Below are 19,085 nucleotides of genomic sequence, written 5' to 3'. Positions count from 1 at the left end.
AATAATGGTAGTTGGGGTGGCTGGGTGGTTCAGTTGGTGAAGGATTTGACTCTTGGTTTGGGCACAGGTTATGATCTCATGGGTTGTGGGATTGAGCCCCATGTCTGGCTCTGCACTCAGCAGAGAGTCTGCTTGATATTCTCTCTCTCTCTCCCTCCGTCTCCCTCTGCTCCTCCCCCTACCTGCATGTGCTCTCTCTCTCCCTCTCTCAAAAAAAAAAAAATAGTGGTAGCTGCAAGGCATTGCAGTGGTGGACATTTTTTATTTATTCCAATTGTTTCAACAGCTCTTCATTGTAGGCGATATTAGCTCCATTTGACAGATGAGAAAATGAACGCTCTGGGATATGAAAGCCCTAATTAAAATGTATAGAGTCTCCAAAATGGTAACAGTGGATACTCTTATCTTTTACTTAGATGACTCAGCAGAGCCAAAGAACAAGAACGCGTTGCTTAGTGTGTCAGAGAGGGAAAGGGAACCTGGAAAGGGGAGTCGGTGGTCCTCAGAGACAATGTCTACTGGACTGTACACAGAAATGTATTGACACTGGAAACCTTTCATCTCCGCCCATAAAATGTCTTGGCATTCATGTTGTGCATATTACCTCAGCATTTGAAAGGCAGTGAGATTGGACATTCTCCAAAAGCTCCTCCCACTCTGAAACTGTAGAATCCCTAAACCACCCCACAAATACATTTGTCACCAAGAAAACTGACAGTCATCCCAAAAAGTGGGAAAGTCACACAGAATCTGTGCCTTATGGTGTTCCAAACATTGGATTGTCCTTGGAGAAAGGACTTTGACTCCCAAAGAAAAGGGCAGAGTGCTGTTGACTCTAGAGTTCATTTTTCAGCGGAGAAGTTAGTGTTACTGCTGAGGTCAGACTTTTGGTGATGGCTGTCCAAATTTCCATTTCACCTGGTTCCATAATCCAGGACTGCAGCCCCAACCTCGTCTATTTTTGCAAATTCGCACGCCATGATCCTAAGAGAGAGAATGAGAGAGTGCCGTGATCAGTTCAGATGCATCACACAACAAAAAAGCAACAATTTTCCAAATTCTTTTTTCTCGACCAGAAACTCACAAAAAAGAAATAGCACATGAGAAAATGAAGATCTCATGAGCTGAAAAGTTTATACTTTCAAGTATTTTGTTTTTTCATTAAGAAAATGGTTTTTATTTTATTTTTTTTATTTTATTTATTTATTGACAGAGACACAGTGAGAGAGGGAAGAGAAGCAGGGGGAGTGGGAGAGGGAAAAACAGGCTTCCCGTTGAGCAGAGAGCCCAATGAAAGGCTTGATCCCAGGACCCTGGGATCATGACCCAAGCCAAAGGCAGATGCTTCACAACTGAGCCACCCAGGTGCCTCAAGAAAATGGTTTTTGAATATGCTTTTTTTAAAGATTTTATTGTTAGGTAATCCCTACACCCAACATGAGGCTCAAACTCACAACCCTGAGATCAAGGGTCACATGCTCTACTGACTGAGCCAGCCAGGTACCCCCGAATATGCTTTTAACTTTACAGTTGAATAATAAAATATTCACCATTATAATACAGCAGAAATCTAAAGGAAAATGAGGAACCATTCCAAGTTCTTCAGCAAGTATTATACACAATCGTGCACACATGCTTCCGCTCATTTCTCCAACCCACCAAATGCTAGGAAAGGATTTTTTGTTTTTGTTTTTTGAAAAAAGACATAAGTCTACAAGCATAGGGAGAATGAAAGATAATATTAAAGCAATAAAAGTTGTGAATCTAGAAAGCAAGTGAAAGACTGGTCACTGAATTAGCAGATCCCAGAAAACTGAATCATAAGCCCCCCATGGGGGGAATCTGTGAACTAAGATGAATTATAAAAGTAATCTCCAAGCTGAAGAAGACATACAAATGGCTAACAGACACATGGAAAAATGTTCATCATCATTAGGATCAGGGAAATTCAAATCAAAACCACATGGAGATACACCAGTTAGAATGGCAAAAATGGACAGGGGAAGAAACAACAAATGTTGGAGAGGTTGTGGAGAAAAGGGAACCCTCTTACACTGTTGATGGGAATGCAAGTTGGTACAGCCACTTTGGAAAACAGTGTGGTGGGTCCTCAAAAAACTAAAAATAGAGCTACCCTATGACCCAGCAATTGCACTCCTGGGTATTTACCCCAAAGACACAGATGTAGTGAAAAGAAGGGCCATATGCACTCCAATGTTCATAGCAGCAATGTCCGCAATAGCCAAACTGTGGAAAGAGCCGAGATGCCCTTCAACAAAGAATGGATAAAGATGTGGTCCATATATACAATCGATTATTACTCAGCCATCAGAAAGGATGAATACCCAACTTTTACATCAACATGGATGGGACTGGAGGAGATTATGCTAAGTGAAATAAGTCAAGCAGAGAAAGTCAATTATCATATGGTTTCACTTATTTGTGAACATAAGGAATAGCATGGAGGACATTAGGAGAAGGAAGGGAAAAATGAAGGGGGGTAAATAGGAGGGAAAGATGAACCATGAGAGACTATGGACTCTGAGAAACAAACAGGGTTTTAGAGGGGAGTGGGGGGATGAGTTGGCCTGGTGATGGGTATTAAGGAGGGCACATACTGCATGGAGCACTGGGTGTTATACGAAAACAATGGATCGTGGATCACCACATCAAAAACTAATCATGTATTGTATGGTGACTGACGTAACATAATAAAATGTAAAAAAAAAAAAAAAAAAGTAATCTCCAAGGATGCAAATATGCATGGCAACAAGTATTTCTGGAACTTTTAGTGAGGGGGGAAGGGGCAGTGAGGACAGTAAAATTAGAAAAATTATTTTAAAAATCAGCTTAAGAACAAGTCAAATCTCTAGATCTTCTCCCCAGGTCACACACCCAAAAAAATTAGCCCACCCTCACCCTAGAAATAAAAAGCCTGGAAGTTTATTCTCTGTAGTAATTTTTTCAAAATTTCTAAGGCAAATGACCTTTAACTTAGATTTCTATACCCAGCCAAACTAAGTACAAAACTAAAGGCTAGAATTAAGACATTTTTAGACATGTCTCTAAAATTTTCCTTCCATGAACTCTTTCTTAGAAAGCTATTGTCCTGTTCCACCAAAATGAAGGACTAAACAAATTGAAAAGAAGATGTGGGACCCAGGAAGCAAGAGAAACAATTACTTTTAAAATGAAGATGTTTAAGACATTTTTCCAAAGAAGACACCCAAATGGCCAACACACACATGAAAAAGGGCTCAACATCGCTCGACATCAGGGAAATCCAAATCAAAACCTCAATGAGATACCACCTCACACCAGTCAGAGTGGCTAAAATTAACAAGTCAGGAAACGACAGATGTTGGCGGGGATGCGGAGAAAGGGGAACCCTCTTACACTGTTGGTGGGAATGCAAGTTGGTGCAACCACTCTGGAAAACAGTATGGAGGTTCCTCAAACAGTTGAAAATAGAGCTACCCTACGATCCAGCAATTGCACTACTGGGTATTTACCCCAAAGATACAAATGTAGGGATCCGAAGGGGTACGTGCACCCCAATGTTTATAGCAGCAATGTCCACAATAGCCAAACTGTGGAAAGAGCCGAGATGTCCATCGACAGATGAATGGATAAAGAAGAAGTGGTATATATACACAATGGAATATTATGCAGCCATCAAAAGGAATGAGATCTTGCCACTTGCAATGACGTGGATGGAACTGGAGGGTGTTATGCTGAGCGAAATAAGTCAATCAAAGAAAGACATGTATCATATGACCTCACTGATATGAGGAATTCTTAATCTCAGGAAACAAACTGAGGGTTGCTCTATAGTGGTGGGGGGTGGGAGGGATGGGGTGGCTGGGTGGTAGACATTGGGGAGGGTATGTGCTATGGTGAGCACTGTGAATTGTGCAGGACTGTTGAATCACAGATCTGTACTTCTGAAACAATGCAATATATGTTAAGAAAAAAAGAAGAAGAAGAAGATAGCAGGAGGGGAAGAATGAAGGGGAGTAAGTCGGAGGGTGAGACGAACCATTAGAGACAATGGACTCTGAAAAACAAACTGAGGGTTCTAGAGGGGAGGAGCGTGGGGGGTTGGGTTAGCCTGGTGATGAGTATTAAAGAGGGCACATTCTGCATGAAGCACTGGGTGTTATGCACAAACAATGAATCATGGAACACTACATCAAAAACTAATGATGTAAGGTATGGTGATTAACATAACAATAAAAAATTTTTTTTAAATTAAAAATAAACAATGCTGCCACGAATACGTGTGTTTGCACATATACCTATGTCAGTACATTTGTCAGATTTGTTTCTTTTGCATCACATCTTAACAATGAACCTGCTGAACTGAAGGGAATATGCTTTTTTTAAGGTTGTGGATATCCCCTGCTAAACTCTCTCTGGTAAGGTTGTCCCAACTTAGAATTCCACAGTAGTGTATTGGAGTACTAAGCTGTCCCATTCTAAGTGTTGGAAATGCCTTAAATACTTCACAGGAAAGTCTTATCCCGAAATGGCCCCCTAGAAAATTTTGTTTTCATTGTACATCAGGTACATTGAATACGGATCTAAACTGAGAAACTAGTAGGGAAGTGTTAAGCTCAGGAATGAGTAATAACTCATTTCTAATCACTTAATGAGATGTTCTGTGATTGGTGCAATAGAAGAAATACCTAATTGAGACCCAGAGTCACTACACTCAATACCTACTTCTAGTACTGGGAGCTTTGTGACGTTAAGAAATCATTCAACCTCTCTGGGTTTCAGTGTCTTTGTCCTTAACAAAAACCGGGGCTGGAGTTGAATTTATGAATTTCTTGTCCCATAAAGTATCAGAAATCTTAATGATAATAAATGTTACAATTGTCGTTTGAGTCAGGGACCCTCGCCTAAGGACTAAGCCACGCGTGATTGCAACAGAAAACTCAAAGGAGACAAAATGTTTCATTTTGTACTGTCACCAAAATAATCTCACTGGAAACCTCATTAAGGATTCCCCTATGCAAGATAGCAACTGCTGGCTTAAATTCAGATGGATGGCGGTAGCTAATGTAAAATTTTCAGCATCATTTCACTTAAATTCAAAATTCAAATTCAACAAGCATTTATTGTGCTGGAAGCTATTCCACGTGAAGAATATAAAACAGTGACCCTGTCCTTAAGAAGCTGACAACATAGTTAAGTCATTTTCTCACAGTGGGGTTTTCAACCTAGAATTGTTTCTATTTAAATAATAGGAAAGAATACTAAGACTAAGAAATGCCAAAATTAAATTTCCAAACTAACCTCAAGATTGAGGCTCACTTTTAGCAGTTACATGCAGATTTTTCTTCATATTTAATGTATTTTGCATATTTTGTAAATAAATGATGTTAATAGATTTGAGCTGTGTGTGTTGTGTGTGTATATATAGTCACTAATAACTTACTCTAATTCAGTATTAAAATTAACCATTTATACATTTAATAATGTTTGAGTCAAAGTTTCAAAATTAACAGAGAAATATGATCGACATTAGAAGAGTAACATGTTATAAAATACAATTACCTAATTTTAAAAATTAACTCCATATAATTAACTAATACAACAATTAAGCAATATGTAATTAAGTAAGTTATAGTCCCTGCCACTTAGTCATTTAATCATAAAAGCAAAGCATTTTTTATAAACAAATAAAATAAATATGAAATCTATTAATTAAATGTGTGGTTGGAGCTAAGAATAAGCATTAAGAATAAAAATTATCTATTTCCATAATCTGTGTAATCAGAAAGCAGGTCTTGTGATCCAGCGCATAATTATTATATTATCTTAGAGTGGTTGGTATGGAGTGTGACTCAGTCCCTTAGTTTGGATGCTGGTCTGCCACATACCAGCGACTTAACTTTATTTGTTCATCAGTAAAATGAGGACAATAATGATGCCTACTTCATCATGTTGTTTTCAGAATTAAATGAGATAATGCACAGATAGTGCTTAACATAACCCTGGACGCCTGGAAAATCCTAGGGCACGATTACTATCTAGTCAGTTTGGGAAATGGTCAGCTACATGCATAATTTGATATCAAGCAGAATTCTGTACACATGCATCCTTACAACCTAGCTCATCTCTGTGACTGGTAGGCAAACTAGAGAAATGGAAGTGCAGGAGTATTATTATTTGGGTAAAGGTCTATAAAGTCCTGTCCTCCTTTCTGTTCAAGGGAATTGAGGTATTGCTACTGAAATTTTCACCCACTCCCACTTGCAAGCCACTTTGGCAAACTAAAATCTGATGACTGCCGGCTCACGTTTCCAAAAGGGAATGGACATAGATGGCTGCTTTGAGGGGAGAAAACAGAAGAATTACTCTGGCTAATGTCAAGTGAAGAAAATCCACTGGAAGGAGATTAGGAACGGGAAGACTGTAGAACCAGGTTTGGGAGCAGGTGGCAACAGAGGCAACTCTGGAGGGTGAAAGCACGTTCAAGGAATCTCCTAGTCAGAAGCCTCTAGCAAGGATGGTCTTGAGCCTCTCCCATCTGTTTGCAAGGTTGAGGGCACATGCCCCGGCCTGTGTGTACTGGGACAGAGAAAAGAAAGATGGGTCCCTTTGGACTGTGCTGGCAGGATTCCAGTCCCAGAACATAGCAACAGGTGCTGTGAGAAGTGTGAGTGGAGGCTGGACAACTTCACAACATGGGGTGGTCACAGTCAAATTCATGAGGAATCCATGGAACTTCATGAAGATAAAATATAATTGTATTCAGGTCACTGTGGGGGGAGGGAAAGTGTAAGCTCCTTCCTACCTGGGGAGCTTCAGCAACCACAGTATTTTTTTAAAAGATTTTATTTATTTGGGAAAGAAAGAGTGCAGGGGGAAGAGCACAGGGAGAAGGAGAAAGAGAATCTCAAACAGACTCCTCACTGAGCATGAAACCTGACATGAGGCTTGATCCCATGACCCTGAGATCATGATCTGAGCCAAAATCAAGAGTTGGTCACTTAACCAACTGAGCCACCCTGTCGCCCCTCAGCAACCTCAATCTTTTGAAGGATTCATACTGGGAAAGGATACATAAAACCAGAAGACATTATAAACCTGCGGAGCTACAGTATTGTTGAGGCTTGAATAATACCATGTCTGTGAAAATCGTTCATAAAACACAGCCCACTCTGCAAATGCAAAGTGATATATCAGTCTCAGTAGATATGTATTAGAACGGTAGACACCATGGGGGCACCAGCTGGCTGTCAGTGGAGTATGCCAGTGCCAATCTCAGGGTCATGAGTTTGAGCCCCACATTAGATGTGGAGATTACTTAAAAAGAAAAAATCTTTGGGCCCCTGGGTGGCTCAGTTGGTTAAGCAACAGCCTTCGGCTCAGGTCATGATTCTGGAGTCCCGGGATCGAGTCCCGCTTTAAGATCCCTGCTCAGCAGGGAGTCTGCTTCTCCCTCTGACCCTCCCCCCCTCATGCTCTCTCTCTCTCATTCTCTCTCTCAAATAAATAAATAAAATCTTAAAAAAAGAAAAAATCTTAAAAAAAGAGAAAGAAAAGTAGACAGCATATTTACATACAATTTATATAAAAGAAGAGGTAAGACTTCTCTTCCCTCAACCATAGTTCCCCTATCAACTCTCTTGTCTTTTGGGGCACCTGGGTGGTTCAGTCAGTTAAGTGTCTGCCTTCAGCTCAGGTCATGATTCCAGGTTCTTGGGATTGAGCCCTGAGCAGGGAGCCTGCTTCTCTCTCTCCCTCTGCCACTTCCCCAGCTTGTGTGCTCCCTCTCTCTCTCTCTGTCAAATAAATAAATAAAATCTTAAAAAAAAAATCTCATCTTTTATTTTTTTAAGATTTATTTATTTATTTTTAAAGATTTTGTTTATTTTTGAGAGAGAGAGCGTGCACAAGTGGGGGAAAGAGGAACAGAGGGAGAAGCAGACTCCCAGCTGAGGGGGGAGCCCAATGCGGGATTCGATCCCAGGACCCCGAGATCATGACCTGAGTCTAAGGCAGACACTTAACTGACTGAGCCAGGCACCCTTATTTATTTTAGAGAGGGAGAGAGAGAGAAAACACCAGGGGGGTGAGGGGCAGAGGGAGAGGAAGAGTGAAAAATCTCAAGCAAACTCCCTGCTGAGTACAGAGCCTGATGCAGGGCTCGATCTCACTACCCTGAAATCATCACCTGAGCTGAAACCAAGAGTCGAGGCTTAACCGACTGTGCCACCCAGGTGCCCCAGTTCTCGTCTCTTTTAACAATATCATGCTTTAATCACAGCAAAAATAGAGTTTTAAAGAATTTTATTTAATCTTAAGAATTTTAAGAAATTGTAGTTAGAAAGAATACGTATACTCAGGGTATGTTAAATACACAAGCACACACACACACACACACACGGGCCCCATTTTATAAACCTACTCATAAAATAATCTTACAGCTTTAATTGGTAATGTTCAGGTATCACAAAGAAAGAACCTCAGAATGGGAAACGCTTTCCAGTGAGGCCTATCTCTGCAGCAGCAGTCATATAGGAATTCAGGGGATGTTCTGACATTAGTATTAGGAGGACTAATTTGTTTGCATCCGCTAAATTTACAGGGCTTAACTTTTCAACACCAAGACTGTCAAATTTCCAGGAAATGTTTTATTCTCTCAGTTTCCTTTGTCTGCAAAATGAAGCTATCACTGAAATATTTCCAGGAAAATCCCAGTGGAGATCTTTATAGACAAAGGGGTAATTGCATAGATGGAATGAATTGGCTCTAAGACTCCGTACATGTAGAAAGGCAAATAATATTCTGATGATACTGAGGTTAGCAAATTTGGGGTTTGAGAGGTAAAAGGCACAGAGCAATATAGATGCCTAATAGTGACAAAGAAAGCAAAGGAAGTTTTAAGGAGAAAAAAGCAAGTTAAAAGATACCTTTTCTACACGAGGTTGCAAAAACTATACATTTTACTAAATGTTAAAGAATCCCAATTATACTAAAGTTCTGTAAAATGGAGAAAAAAACAAATCCTGGGTGCTGGGTGGCTCAGTCGTTAAGCGTCTGCCTTTGGCTCACGTCATGATCCCAGGGTCCTGGGGTCGAGTCCCGCATCGGGCTCCCTGCTCCACAGGAAGCCTGCTTCTCCCTCTCCCACTCCCCCTGCTTGTGTTCCCTCTCTCGCTGTGTCTTTCTCTGTCAAATAAATAAATAAAAATCTTTAAAAAAGACCCAAATCCTATTCATTTTCCTAATAATGTCTTTTGATAAATAGAACTTATACTTTGATGAAATAGTTTACCTTTTTTATATTTAATTTTTATCTTTTTTAAAATGCCTGTAAATTCTGGGAAATATTTGCCTACCCCATATGCTTAAAGGTTGTCTCTTGTTTTTCCGGAAGTTTACTATGATTGCTTGTATTTTGAGTCCATGGTCCATCTGGAATTATAGTTTGCATGTGGCATAAGGTAAGTACTGTATTTTTCACTTGCCTATCCAATTGTTCCAGAGTCATTTATGGAAAATATTCTCCTTTTCTTCACTGACTTGCTTTGTGTCCCTGTTGAAAATTAACTGACTATATATGAATGGGGCCATTTCTGGACTCTGTTTTATTAGTCTATTTGTCTTACCTTATACCATGCAACACTGCTTAATTATTATAATTTTACAGTGAGTCTTGAAATCAAGTGCTGAAAGTCCTCCCACTGTATTCTTCTTCTACAAAATGTTCTTGGCTATTCTAGGTTCTTTGCATTTCTATGTAAATTTCAGAATCAGCATGTTTTGGGCACCTGGATGGCTCAGTCGGTTAAGCGTCGCACTCAGCTCAGGTCATGATTCCAGCATCCTAGGATTGAGCCCTGCGGTAGGCTCACTGCTCAGTGGGGAGTCTGCTTCTCCCTGCCCCAGCCCTGTGCTCTTGATCTCTGGTGTCTCTCTCTCTCTCTCTCTCTCTCTCTCTCTCCCTCCCTCTCAAATAAATAAAATCTTAAAAAAAAAAGAATCAGCATGTCAATTTCTTTACAAAAGAAAGGAAGGAAGGAAGGAAGAGAAAGAAAGAAAGTCAATCTAGAACAGAGCTAGCACATCTGCCCTAAACAGTCTACCTCTGGACTTATCCATGAGGCAGAAATAAAATGTATCTTATTTAAGCCACTCTCATTTTGGATATCTTTCACTGAAAGCCAAACTTAATCCTAATTTATACAAGCTTTGATTGGCTCTAATGGACCACTTGCTAAGCCCTGGACCAATCACGATGGCCAAGGAAGTAGGATGGAGGCAGCTCCACCAGAGCCCCAAGAACCAACTGTAGAGAAGAGCTGGCTTCCCAGGAGAATCATGGCAGGAGCTAGAACTAGCAGAAGCTAAAAGGAAGAAGGTTCAGTAATGCAGCATACCATCTACCATCCTACCAGCATAGCCCCCAAACTAAACAGGCTGGAGGACACGTATGCTTTGATTTATTTTGGGTTTGATGCTATCGTTTTTTGAAAAAAAAATTCATTTGTTTTAAAATGTACATCTAGCCACCCAGTTGCTTATACAGTCTTAAAGAGAAACAACCACATCCAAAGCAAAGCATATAAAAGAGACAAGTGGTGATCCCAGGGATTCCCGAGCATGGTCTGTTGAAGACCTGGCAAGCCAACTCAGCTTTCGGAGAAGCCAGAGGTCAATCTTATGAGGACCAACTATTGCACTTGCCATATGAGGGAGTCTCAAAAGATACTTTGTTTGTTTCTGCTTATTTTAACTTGATTTGCATTAACCAAACAACAAGCTTAAACCTAAATAGAAGGGGACATGGTTTCAGATTGGGAAGTCACTACCGGAAACTTAATTTAAAAAGTCAAGTGCTTGAGGGGATGACCTCTGCCAAATGTTTTCTGGAAACCCAGATGAAGTTAGGAAACATGGATGCGGCAGATGCACAAACCCCAGAGCAAAACCCAGGCCAGTCTCCCTATTAATGCCTGACAACACCGCATGGACTTCATAATTGGAACGAGATGTTGAGAGATGACTTAAGTCATCCAGATGGCAGAAGATCTAAATTCCTTGGAAACGTCTCCCAGCCTGGGTTGAACTCCCTGCTCTGAGCTAGTGGGCCAATCTTCGCTGCTCAGGGCTATGGAGGAGAATGAGAGATGTCTCATCCCATGAGCTGCCTAACCACATTTCAGATGGATGGTTGGTTGTGGCGTTCTGAGGATTACTCCCTCTTTCTCCTGTGCCCACCCCAATGCTATCACATCACAGTCTGAATCATGCCTTCCCAAGGGTACAGCCAGAAAGAAACTTACAGAAGTCAATAGCACACAAACCTCCTCATTTACAGATGAACAAACTTGCAAATAAGCTCTGTAGAAATTTTATTTCCAATGTGAGAGTATTTCTTTGCCCTTGAACAAGAAATATTTCTGTTTTGTGTTTACCTTGTTTCTCTCCCATGGTTCATTTTCTTTCTTCTTCCTCTGGAATCATCTACCACAAAGCTCTCCCTCTTTGTCAACCAACCAAATGTACTGAACTCTAAAACAAAAGAAATGGAAGAACAAAGGCAGACTTCCAGTGTTGAAGTGTATGGAGGACATGATTGTGTATTTAATTTAAAGCAATTGATCTGAAGCATTATCATCAACCTGATGATACTGTTTTAACTAAAAACCCATCTTTCTACAATGTTGTGTCAGACAGATTACGAATGGAATTAAATGGATGAGATCCCAGGCTTCATATTTATAATACCATGCAGGTTGCTATAGGTAGGTCGATAGCAAAGACTATTCTTCATAAGCATCACCCATGTCTTCATAGAGCTCAGGTGTAGGTAGATCCATAAGCACCTCGGTAGACTTCTCAGGCAGTCACAAGCCCAAGAGGGCATCCTGGACTAAGGATAGAGACCACCCTGCCTTCACATGGCCCATATCACTCCGTAACATGGTGCTCCTAGAGACTTGCCTTACTTGATGAGCTCAGAGTCAAGTCATTACCCACTACTAGCAAGGGAATAAGACTTCATGGAATGCCATTTTGTACTTCATCTTCCTTTCCTTCTTGTTTTATTTGCTTCTAATTTATTTTATTTAGCAATATAATTTACATTTTCGTTAATCACTTTACATCCTTTACAAGGCAAGGTCTGATTTTTAATGTTATATTAATTTTACTATATCAAGTTATACTACTATGTATGCATATAAATTTGGAAGTATCCCAGAAAGTGATACTTTAAATCTCTCTCCTGCCTATTTAGAGCCTGTGTGATCTAAGATGAGTTATTTAATGTCTCTGAAATTCAGTGAACTAGAAATGAGAATATCTACCTCAGAAAAGGTTGTCAGTACTCAAGGTAGCATAGATAAAATACCTTGCACATTCCCTGGCACTGAGTAATCACCCATGTATCATTGAATATACTTACTTATGAAGCTGGTTGTCCACAAAGTGTTTAGGGGTGACCCTATCTTCTAAACAGGATTGAGCAGAAGCAAGAAAAGCAAATGCAACAAGCAAGACTATGTCAAACTAAAGAGTTTCTGCACAACAAAAGAAACCATCAATAAAATGAAAAGGGAACCTATAAAATGGGGGAAAATATTTGCAAACTATATATCTGATACCCCATTAATATTCAAAATCTATAAAGAATTTATACAGCTCAATAACAACAACAGCAACCAAAAAACCAATCCAATCTTAAAAATGGGCAGAGGAACTGAATAGACATTTTTCCAAAGACACCCAAATGGCTAACAGGTATATGAAGAGGTGCTCTACACCACTCATCATCAGGGAAATGAAATTCAAAACCACAGTGAAATGTCACCTCACACCTGTTAGAATGGTTAGGCTCAAGAAGACAAGAGATAACAAGTGTTGGTAAGGACGTGGAGAAAATAGAACATGCGTGGACTGTTGGTGGGAAACGTACATTGGTGCAGCCACTATGGAAATCAGTAGGGTGGTTCCTCAAAAAACTAAAAATAGAACTACCATATGATCCAGCAATCTCACCTCTGAGTATATACCCAAAGGAAATGAAAGCGGGATCTCCAAGAGATACCTGCCCTCTGATGCTCATTGCAGTGTTATTCACAATGGCCGGGATATGGAAACAATCTAAGTGTTTATCAATAAGTGAATGGATAAAGCTCTGATATGTATATATACAATGCAATATATATACATACAAAGGAATACAAGGAAATACACACACACACACACACACACACACACAATGGAATATTACTCCGCCATGAGAAAAAAGGAAATCCTGCCATTTGAGACAACATGGATGGACCTTGAATGGGTTATGCTAAGTGAGATAAATCAGATAGAAAAAGACAAAATACTATATGATATCACTTACATGTGAAATCTGAAAAACAAAACTAGCTCATAGAGACAGAGAGTAGAATGGTGGTTACTAAGGGCTGGGAGGTAAGGGAGATGGGGAGATGCTGGTCACAGGGTACAAACTTGTGGTTAGAAGAGGAATAAGTTCTGGAGATCTAATGTACAGTATTGTAATTATAGCTAACAATACTGTATTATGTATTTCAAAATTGCTAAAAAAACTGGATTCTTAAGAGCTCTCACAAGAGAAATGATAAAAATTATGTGATGTGATACAGATGTTAGCTAATGCGGTGGTGGTAATCATGTTGCATGATTTTATATATATATATATATATATATAATTGTGTGAATGTGTCAAATCAACATGCTGTACACCTTAAGCTTACAGAATGCTTAACAGTAATAATAAATAAACAGATTGAGCATTTCCTGCCAAGTTAACAAGGCGGAATCTAACCCCATCAGTACTGTACGTCTTCCCTGTCCTAATGCAAAAGTACCAGCTACCACCTTCCCTAAGGGGTCATCTTGAGACGGAGCAAAGACAACAGGAGAAGCAGAGGAGCGATGAAGACTCCTTGGATTAATCAAAAGAATACCCAACAGTAACCAAGGCAAAGGGGGCCATACTATGACTCGCTCCCTGCTTGCACGGTCAATAGCCAGTGTGGGTCTCAACTGGTAAGAAATGCCAGTCGGAGTCTCTTACTGTGGAACCCAGAAGTTTGTGATCTAACAGCTCTCCAGGTGATTCTCATGCACACCAAAGTTGGAGAAGTACTTCCGGAAAATGCGAACGATAGAAGGTAGTTGTGGCCATCAGCCAGTCCAGATGGAAGAAGCCAGTGACCCATAAGCCACATCTCACCTCCAGGATTCTCCGCCTGGAGCTGCAAAATAATATTTGAAATGGCCACTTCCACATTTTGGAATGCTGGCATTACTAGGTTATCTTGAAAAATCAAAAGCTATGATAAAACTAAATCTGCATTTCCACAAGGCCACAGTTAACAAGGGTCAAAGAGTGGTACCCCTCTTTAGAATAGTCTGTGCCCTCCGTTTTGCCATGGTCCCCACAAGTCCCAATTATCATGGGTCCCCACAACCCATCCAGAGACCCCATCAGGCTCCCGTGTGTATGTGGAATGACCAGTCCGGAGTTGGTTCAACTCCTCCATCCCCCATTCAGAGAAGTAAAACTTGTGTCAGAGAGTTTAGGAAAAATCAGCCAGCAATTTAGGAACAGAATAATGTCTTATATAAACAGTAGCTGTTGTTACAATATCATTTATTTAAGGAAAAAATAATTTGAACCAGAACCCTGGCTTGGGGATACCCTCCGTGTTATGGTTCTGCATCTGCTTCCCTTGTGACTGGCCTTAATATTTATTTTCATGAGATATCTCCCACATCAGAATGTTGTTTGGAAAAGGGAGACACAGAGTGATTTACTGAGTTTCACAGGAAACAATCCAAAAAGCAAACAGTTTTGCTCTTATGTGGACTTGTTTTGGTATTACCTAGTCAAAGTGTCTCATTTCTTTTTTTTTTTAAGATTTCAATTATTTATTTATTTGTTTATTTGTTTATTTGAAAGAGAGAGAGCACGGGGGGAGGGGGCAGAGGGAGAGGGAGAAGCAGACTCTCCGCTGAGCAGGGAGCCCAATGCGGGGCTTGATCCCAGGACCCTGGGACCATGACCTGAGCCAAAAGCAGACGCTTAACCAACTGAGTCACCCAGGCATCCCCAAAGGGTCTCATTTCTAACAAATACCAGAAATTACACTTGCAAATGGCATGCTTGTGTTTGTGCTGGAAGACGTGTCTCACATATTTGTATGACATGGATATTTAAAGTTTCTCAGGTGATTCCATTTCATGCAACCAGGTTTAAGAGACACTGATCTGTTCCACCCCAGTATAATCCAATTATCCTCTCTCTGCCACCCCTGACAGATGGGATGGTCATTTTTAAAAATGTTTTTAAGCCAATTGAATCATTGGAAAGTTCTTTCTTACACTGAGGTGAAATCCACTACCTGCAATGCCTGTTTTCTACCTGATTCCCTTTGAAAACTCTTTTAGGACATTTTGCACATCCCACCCCAGGAGCCTGTCCACTGATCTTTATTTTGTTTCTGAACTGAGATCCATTAAGATCATCATCCTTAGGAGCAATGATGAGATTACTCTTTTATGAATATCTTATTCTGTGTCAGACACAGAGCTAGGAACTTTGGATCCCTTCCCACATTCTCAGCAACACAGAGAGTGAATTCTATTACCCAATCTTGCACCAATAAAGCCAGAACTGGGTCCAAGGCAGTCATGCTAGTCAAAGCTATGTTGGTCTGGCACCATTTGGCAACCAGATCTGGGCATAAAACTTTTTAAACTGAGAGCTTCCTGGTCTAGAACACTATTATTTCCAGGTTTCAAGTTAATGAGCATATCATTGCATAATTTGTTTTAAACCCAGCCTCAGGGACACCTGGGTGGCTCAGTCAGTTAAGTGTCTGCCTTGGGCTCAAGTCGTGATCTCGGGGTCCTGGGATCAGCCCTGAGTCAGGCTCCCAGCTCAGTGGGGAGTCTGCTTCTCCCTCTCTCTGCCTCCACTCCCATTCATGCACTCTCTTGCTCTCTCAAACAAATAATAAAATCTTTTAAAATAAACAAATAAACCCAGCCTCATATCTGACTGGTGGGATGACGAACTGGGGAAGATGCCAGCATCACACTGCCAAATGCATGCTCCATCACTGTGTCCACCCACAAGTGCCAGGGCATTGGGAATGAGCTTGCCAGGCCCTTAAACAAAAGACTAGAGTCCTGACAGAATAGGGAAAAGGGCAGCACTGTATTCATTGATGAGGAGACTTCAGGAGGGGTTGGGGACTATACGTAAGTTTCGACCATTAAATATAGGCTGTATATGGGAATGTGAAAAACAGGGTGGGGGAAGAGCCTGGATTGTTTTGTTTGCCTTTCAGTTTGGGGTTTGGTTTGTTTTATTTTTGCTGGCCCCTGTTCTCCCTGCATTCCTCCTCCATCTTCCATTTAAAAATAATCAACCAATTAGGGGCACCTGGCTGACTCAGTTGAGTCAGTTGGTAGAGCATGCAATTCTTGATCTCAGGGTCATGAGTCTGAGCCCCATGTTGTGTGTGGAGATTACTTAAACATAAAATCTTTTAAAAATAATAATAGTAATAAAGAAATAAGTGAAAATTTAATTTTTTTTTTTTTGGAGAGAGAGAGAGAGAACAGGTTCCACGCTCAGCACAGAGCCCGACACCGGGCTCTGTCTCAAGACCCTGAGATCATGACCTGCACCGAAATCAAGAGTCGGACATTTAACTGACTGAGCCAACCAGGCTCCCCTGAAAATTTAATTTAAAAAAGAACTGTAGCCTATAATTCCAGTGAATACCCCCCAAAATAAAGAATAAGCACTACAGAGTGGTCTGGCATGCTCTGCTAACATTCGTCTTCCTTCCGCATCTTACCTTACACAGGAGACATCATGAAACCCACGCATTCCAAATACGCGCTTGGAATTTCTGTGTCTTTGTCACAGAGTGATGAGTTCATTTCCGAGGCCTCCCAGACTTCTCCTAGGATTTTATTCTATGGTTACTGCATCTTTGCGGACAATCATTTTACTGGAAATGCGTTTATAAGATGTGACTTTTTAGCCATTTACAGAGTGGAGTCAAGTGTGTTCAACAATTACTTACCTTACATTGTAGATACTGTTTCAAATTCTGTTGGCTGTTTCAAAAGAAACATAAGAAAAGTTAAGTGTGAACTTCAATGTATGTTTTTATTTCTAAACAGCTTCAGCAAATTGAGTCTTTTCTAACTGAAAGTTACTTGGTATAAAGTTACTTGGCAGCTTCAAGAACAATAGCAAAGTCAGTTTGCAATCGCTGAGTTGTTTCAAGCTTTGCCACTCTGCCGTTATTAAATTAATTCACCTTCTAATAAAAATAATTCCTAATGTTGAGAAAATACAGATAAGTAGAGAGAAGCTTTATTAAGATCATCAGTATTAAAACTAAATCCTTTTTTTCTCATTAAAGAAGATACAGTCAATTTAATTAATTCACATTAATCCCTAGTTGACATTAAATTCATCTAAAAATCTACACTCATATAGATTATTAACACGGAGCCATGAAAAATGTTTAAAATGATTAATATATAAAAGAAACACAGTTCTAAAGATTCACGTGATTATATTTTAAAATGTTCTATAGGGGCGCCTGACTGGCTCAGTCTGTGGAGCGTGCAACTCTTGATCTCGGGGTTGTGAGTTCGAGCCCCTCTTTGGGTGTGGAGATGACTTTAAAAAAATACAATCTAAAAAATAAATAAAATAAAATGTCCTATAGGTGAACTAATCTTCTGAGGCCACTTTGTTGGTTTATCAAATACTTGTGATTTAGAAAAATAAGAAATCAGAGAAGTATCTTTTCTAAAGAAAAAAAGTAGAAAATTTGACTAAGCTATTGATCTAGGATTGATATTTCCTTCTAAATTAACTGAAAGTGATCACACTATAAAACTTGAGCCCCAAATGATCTTCATACTTACATCATTTAAATTTTTTTATCATTTAAATTCTTATTTTGAGAGACAGCTCTATTTTGTAAAGATTGCTGATATTTTGTTCCTTTACTTTTTCTAGAAAAGGAAAATTATTATAAGATAATCAATAGTTCACCTCCAGCACTTTCACATCATTCTAGATTGTAAAGCCATTTTATTTTAAAACATCTTTATGTATGAACTTATTTAATTGGATTTTTAGAACTGACCTCTAATTATGAGTAGATGTCAGGGGGCATATTTTTATTCTGGCTTTATAAATTTGTTTTCAGGCTATAGATCACTTAACAAAGAATGTCATCATGTATGTTTAACAGTAATTTCAGATTGAGTTCTCATCCCAAGTCCATGCTGATCGGCATTATAAAAGTGTAACTTTGGCTTATGAGCTCCTTCATATAGAGCTCAAGTCTTCTACCAGAGCAAGACGAGCCAAACAAAATAACTGTCTTTTCAATGTACACTGACGTAAATAACTCACCTTTCACATCAAATAACAACAACAAGAAATAGACTTGTATTTTATCTAGCTTTTCAATTTTATGATAAGCCCTAGAGCTAATTAATTTAATAGACTAAAAGATGCCAATTTTCTTTATTTACTTTTTTTGTCTCGATAAACATTAGTGTGCTTGAGTGGACACCTCTATTTTCCTTGGAGTTTTAAAGTTTCCTTTCATGTGGGAGAAAAATGGCTAACTATGTCAGGGTTTATCAAACAGAGCCTTGCTTTTTTGGCTAGTCCCTTTTGCCTTATCTAGCAAACACATTACCCTCTCCATCAAAATGTGGCAGAGCAAACACTGCAGTAGGCCCTCACACATAACCAGAGCTACCTTTAAACAGCCTCTGGACTCTTTAAACTCAGCTAGAAAGCTGATTAGGTTCCAGATTTTGCACATTATCTCATTTTTGATAGCTGTGCTATGAAAAAGCAATAAAGAAAAGCTGTCTAATAAGAAGGCAAGTTAAAGTGTCTGCTTACTTAAGAGCCATACTTAAAAGGAAGGAGGAAAAAAGAACTGTGTAAACTGGTTTAACTATGTGCAAATCTCAAAGGGAGCAGCATTCAAAAAAAGAATTTATATGTGAGTTAAAGGGGAATCATG

At 39.7% G+C, this 19,085-nt stretch overlaps 1 protein-coding gene across 7 annotated transcripts in view; it reads right to left on the bottom strand.

Moving 5' to 3' along the window:
• Nucleotides 1-242: 242 nt before the first annotated feature.
• LOC112839853 (uncharacterized) overlaps nt 243-19,085 on the bottom strand; it is an 80,325-nt gene continuing 61,482 nt past the window's right edge. For 4 of the 7 annotated variants that reach the window (XR_012375254.1, XR_012375257.1, XM_073882478.1 and 1 more), the window contains 4 exons: nt 17,103-17,136; nt 14,075-14,255; nt 11,436-11,532; nt 243-984 (listed from right to left, as the gene is read on the bottom strand). Coding sequence is in view for 2 of the 7 variants with exons in the window: in XM_073882478.1 (XP_073738579.1) it covers nt 915-984; nt 11,436-11,532; nt 14,075-14,255; nt 17,103-17,136 (382 nt within the window). In the remaining 5 variants the exon portion in view is untranslated. The remainder of the gene's footprint in view (nt 985-11,435; nt 11,533-14,074; nt 14,256-17,102; nt 17,137-19,085) is intronic. The other 3 variants (XR_003212310.2, XR_012375256.1, XR_012375255.1) reach the window with 2 other exon arrangements.

The sequence above is a fragment of the Callorhinus ursinus genome, unplaced genomic scaffold (genome assembly GCF_003265705.2).
Source record: "Callorhinus ursinus isolate GAN/ISIS: 27379988/994484 unplaced genomic scaffold, GSC_fseal_2.0 scaffold47, whole genome shotgun sequence".
NCBI classification, from domain to species: Eukaryota; Metazoa; Chordata; class Mammalia; order Carnivora; family Otariidae; genus Callorhinus; species Callorhinus ursinus.
Note: the sequence above shows the minus strand (reverse complement) of the source record. Positions and strands in the feature narration are given on the sequence as shown.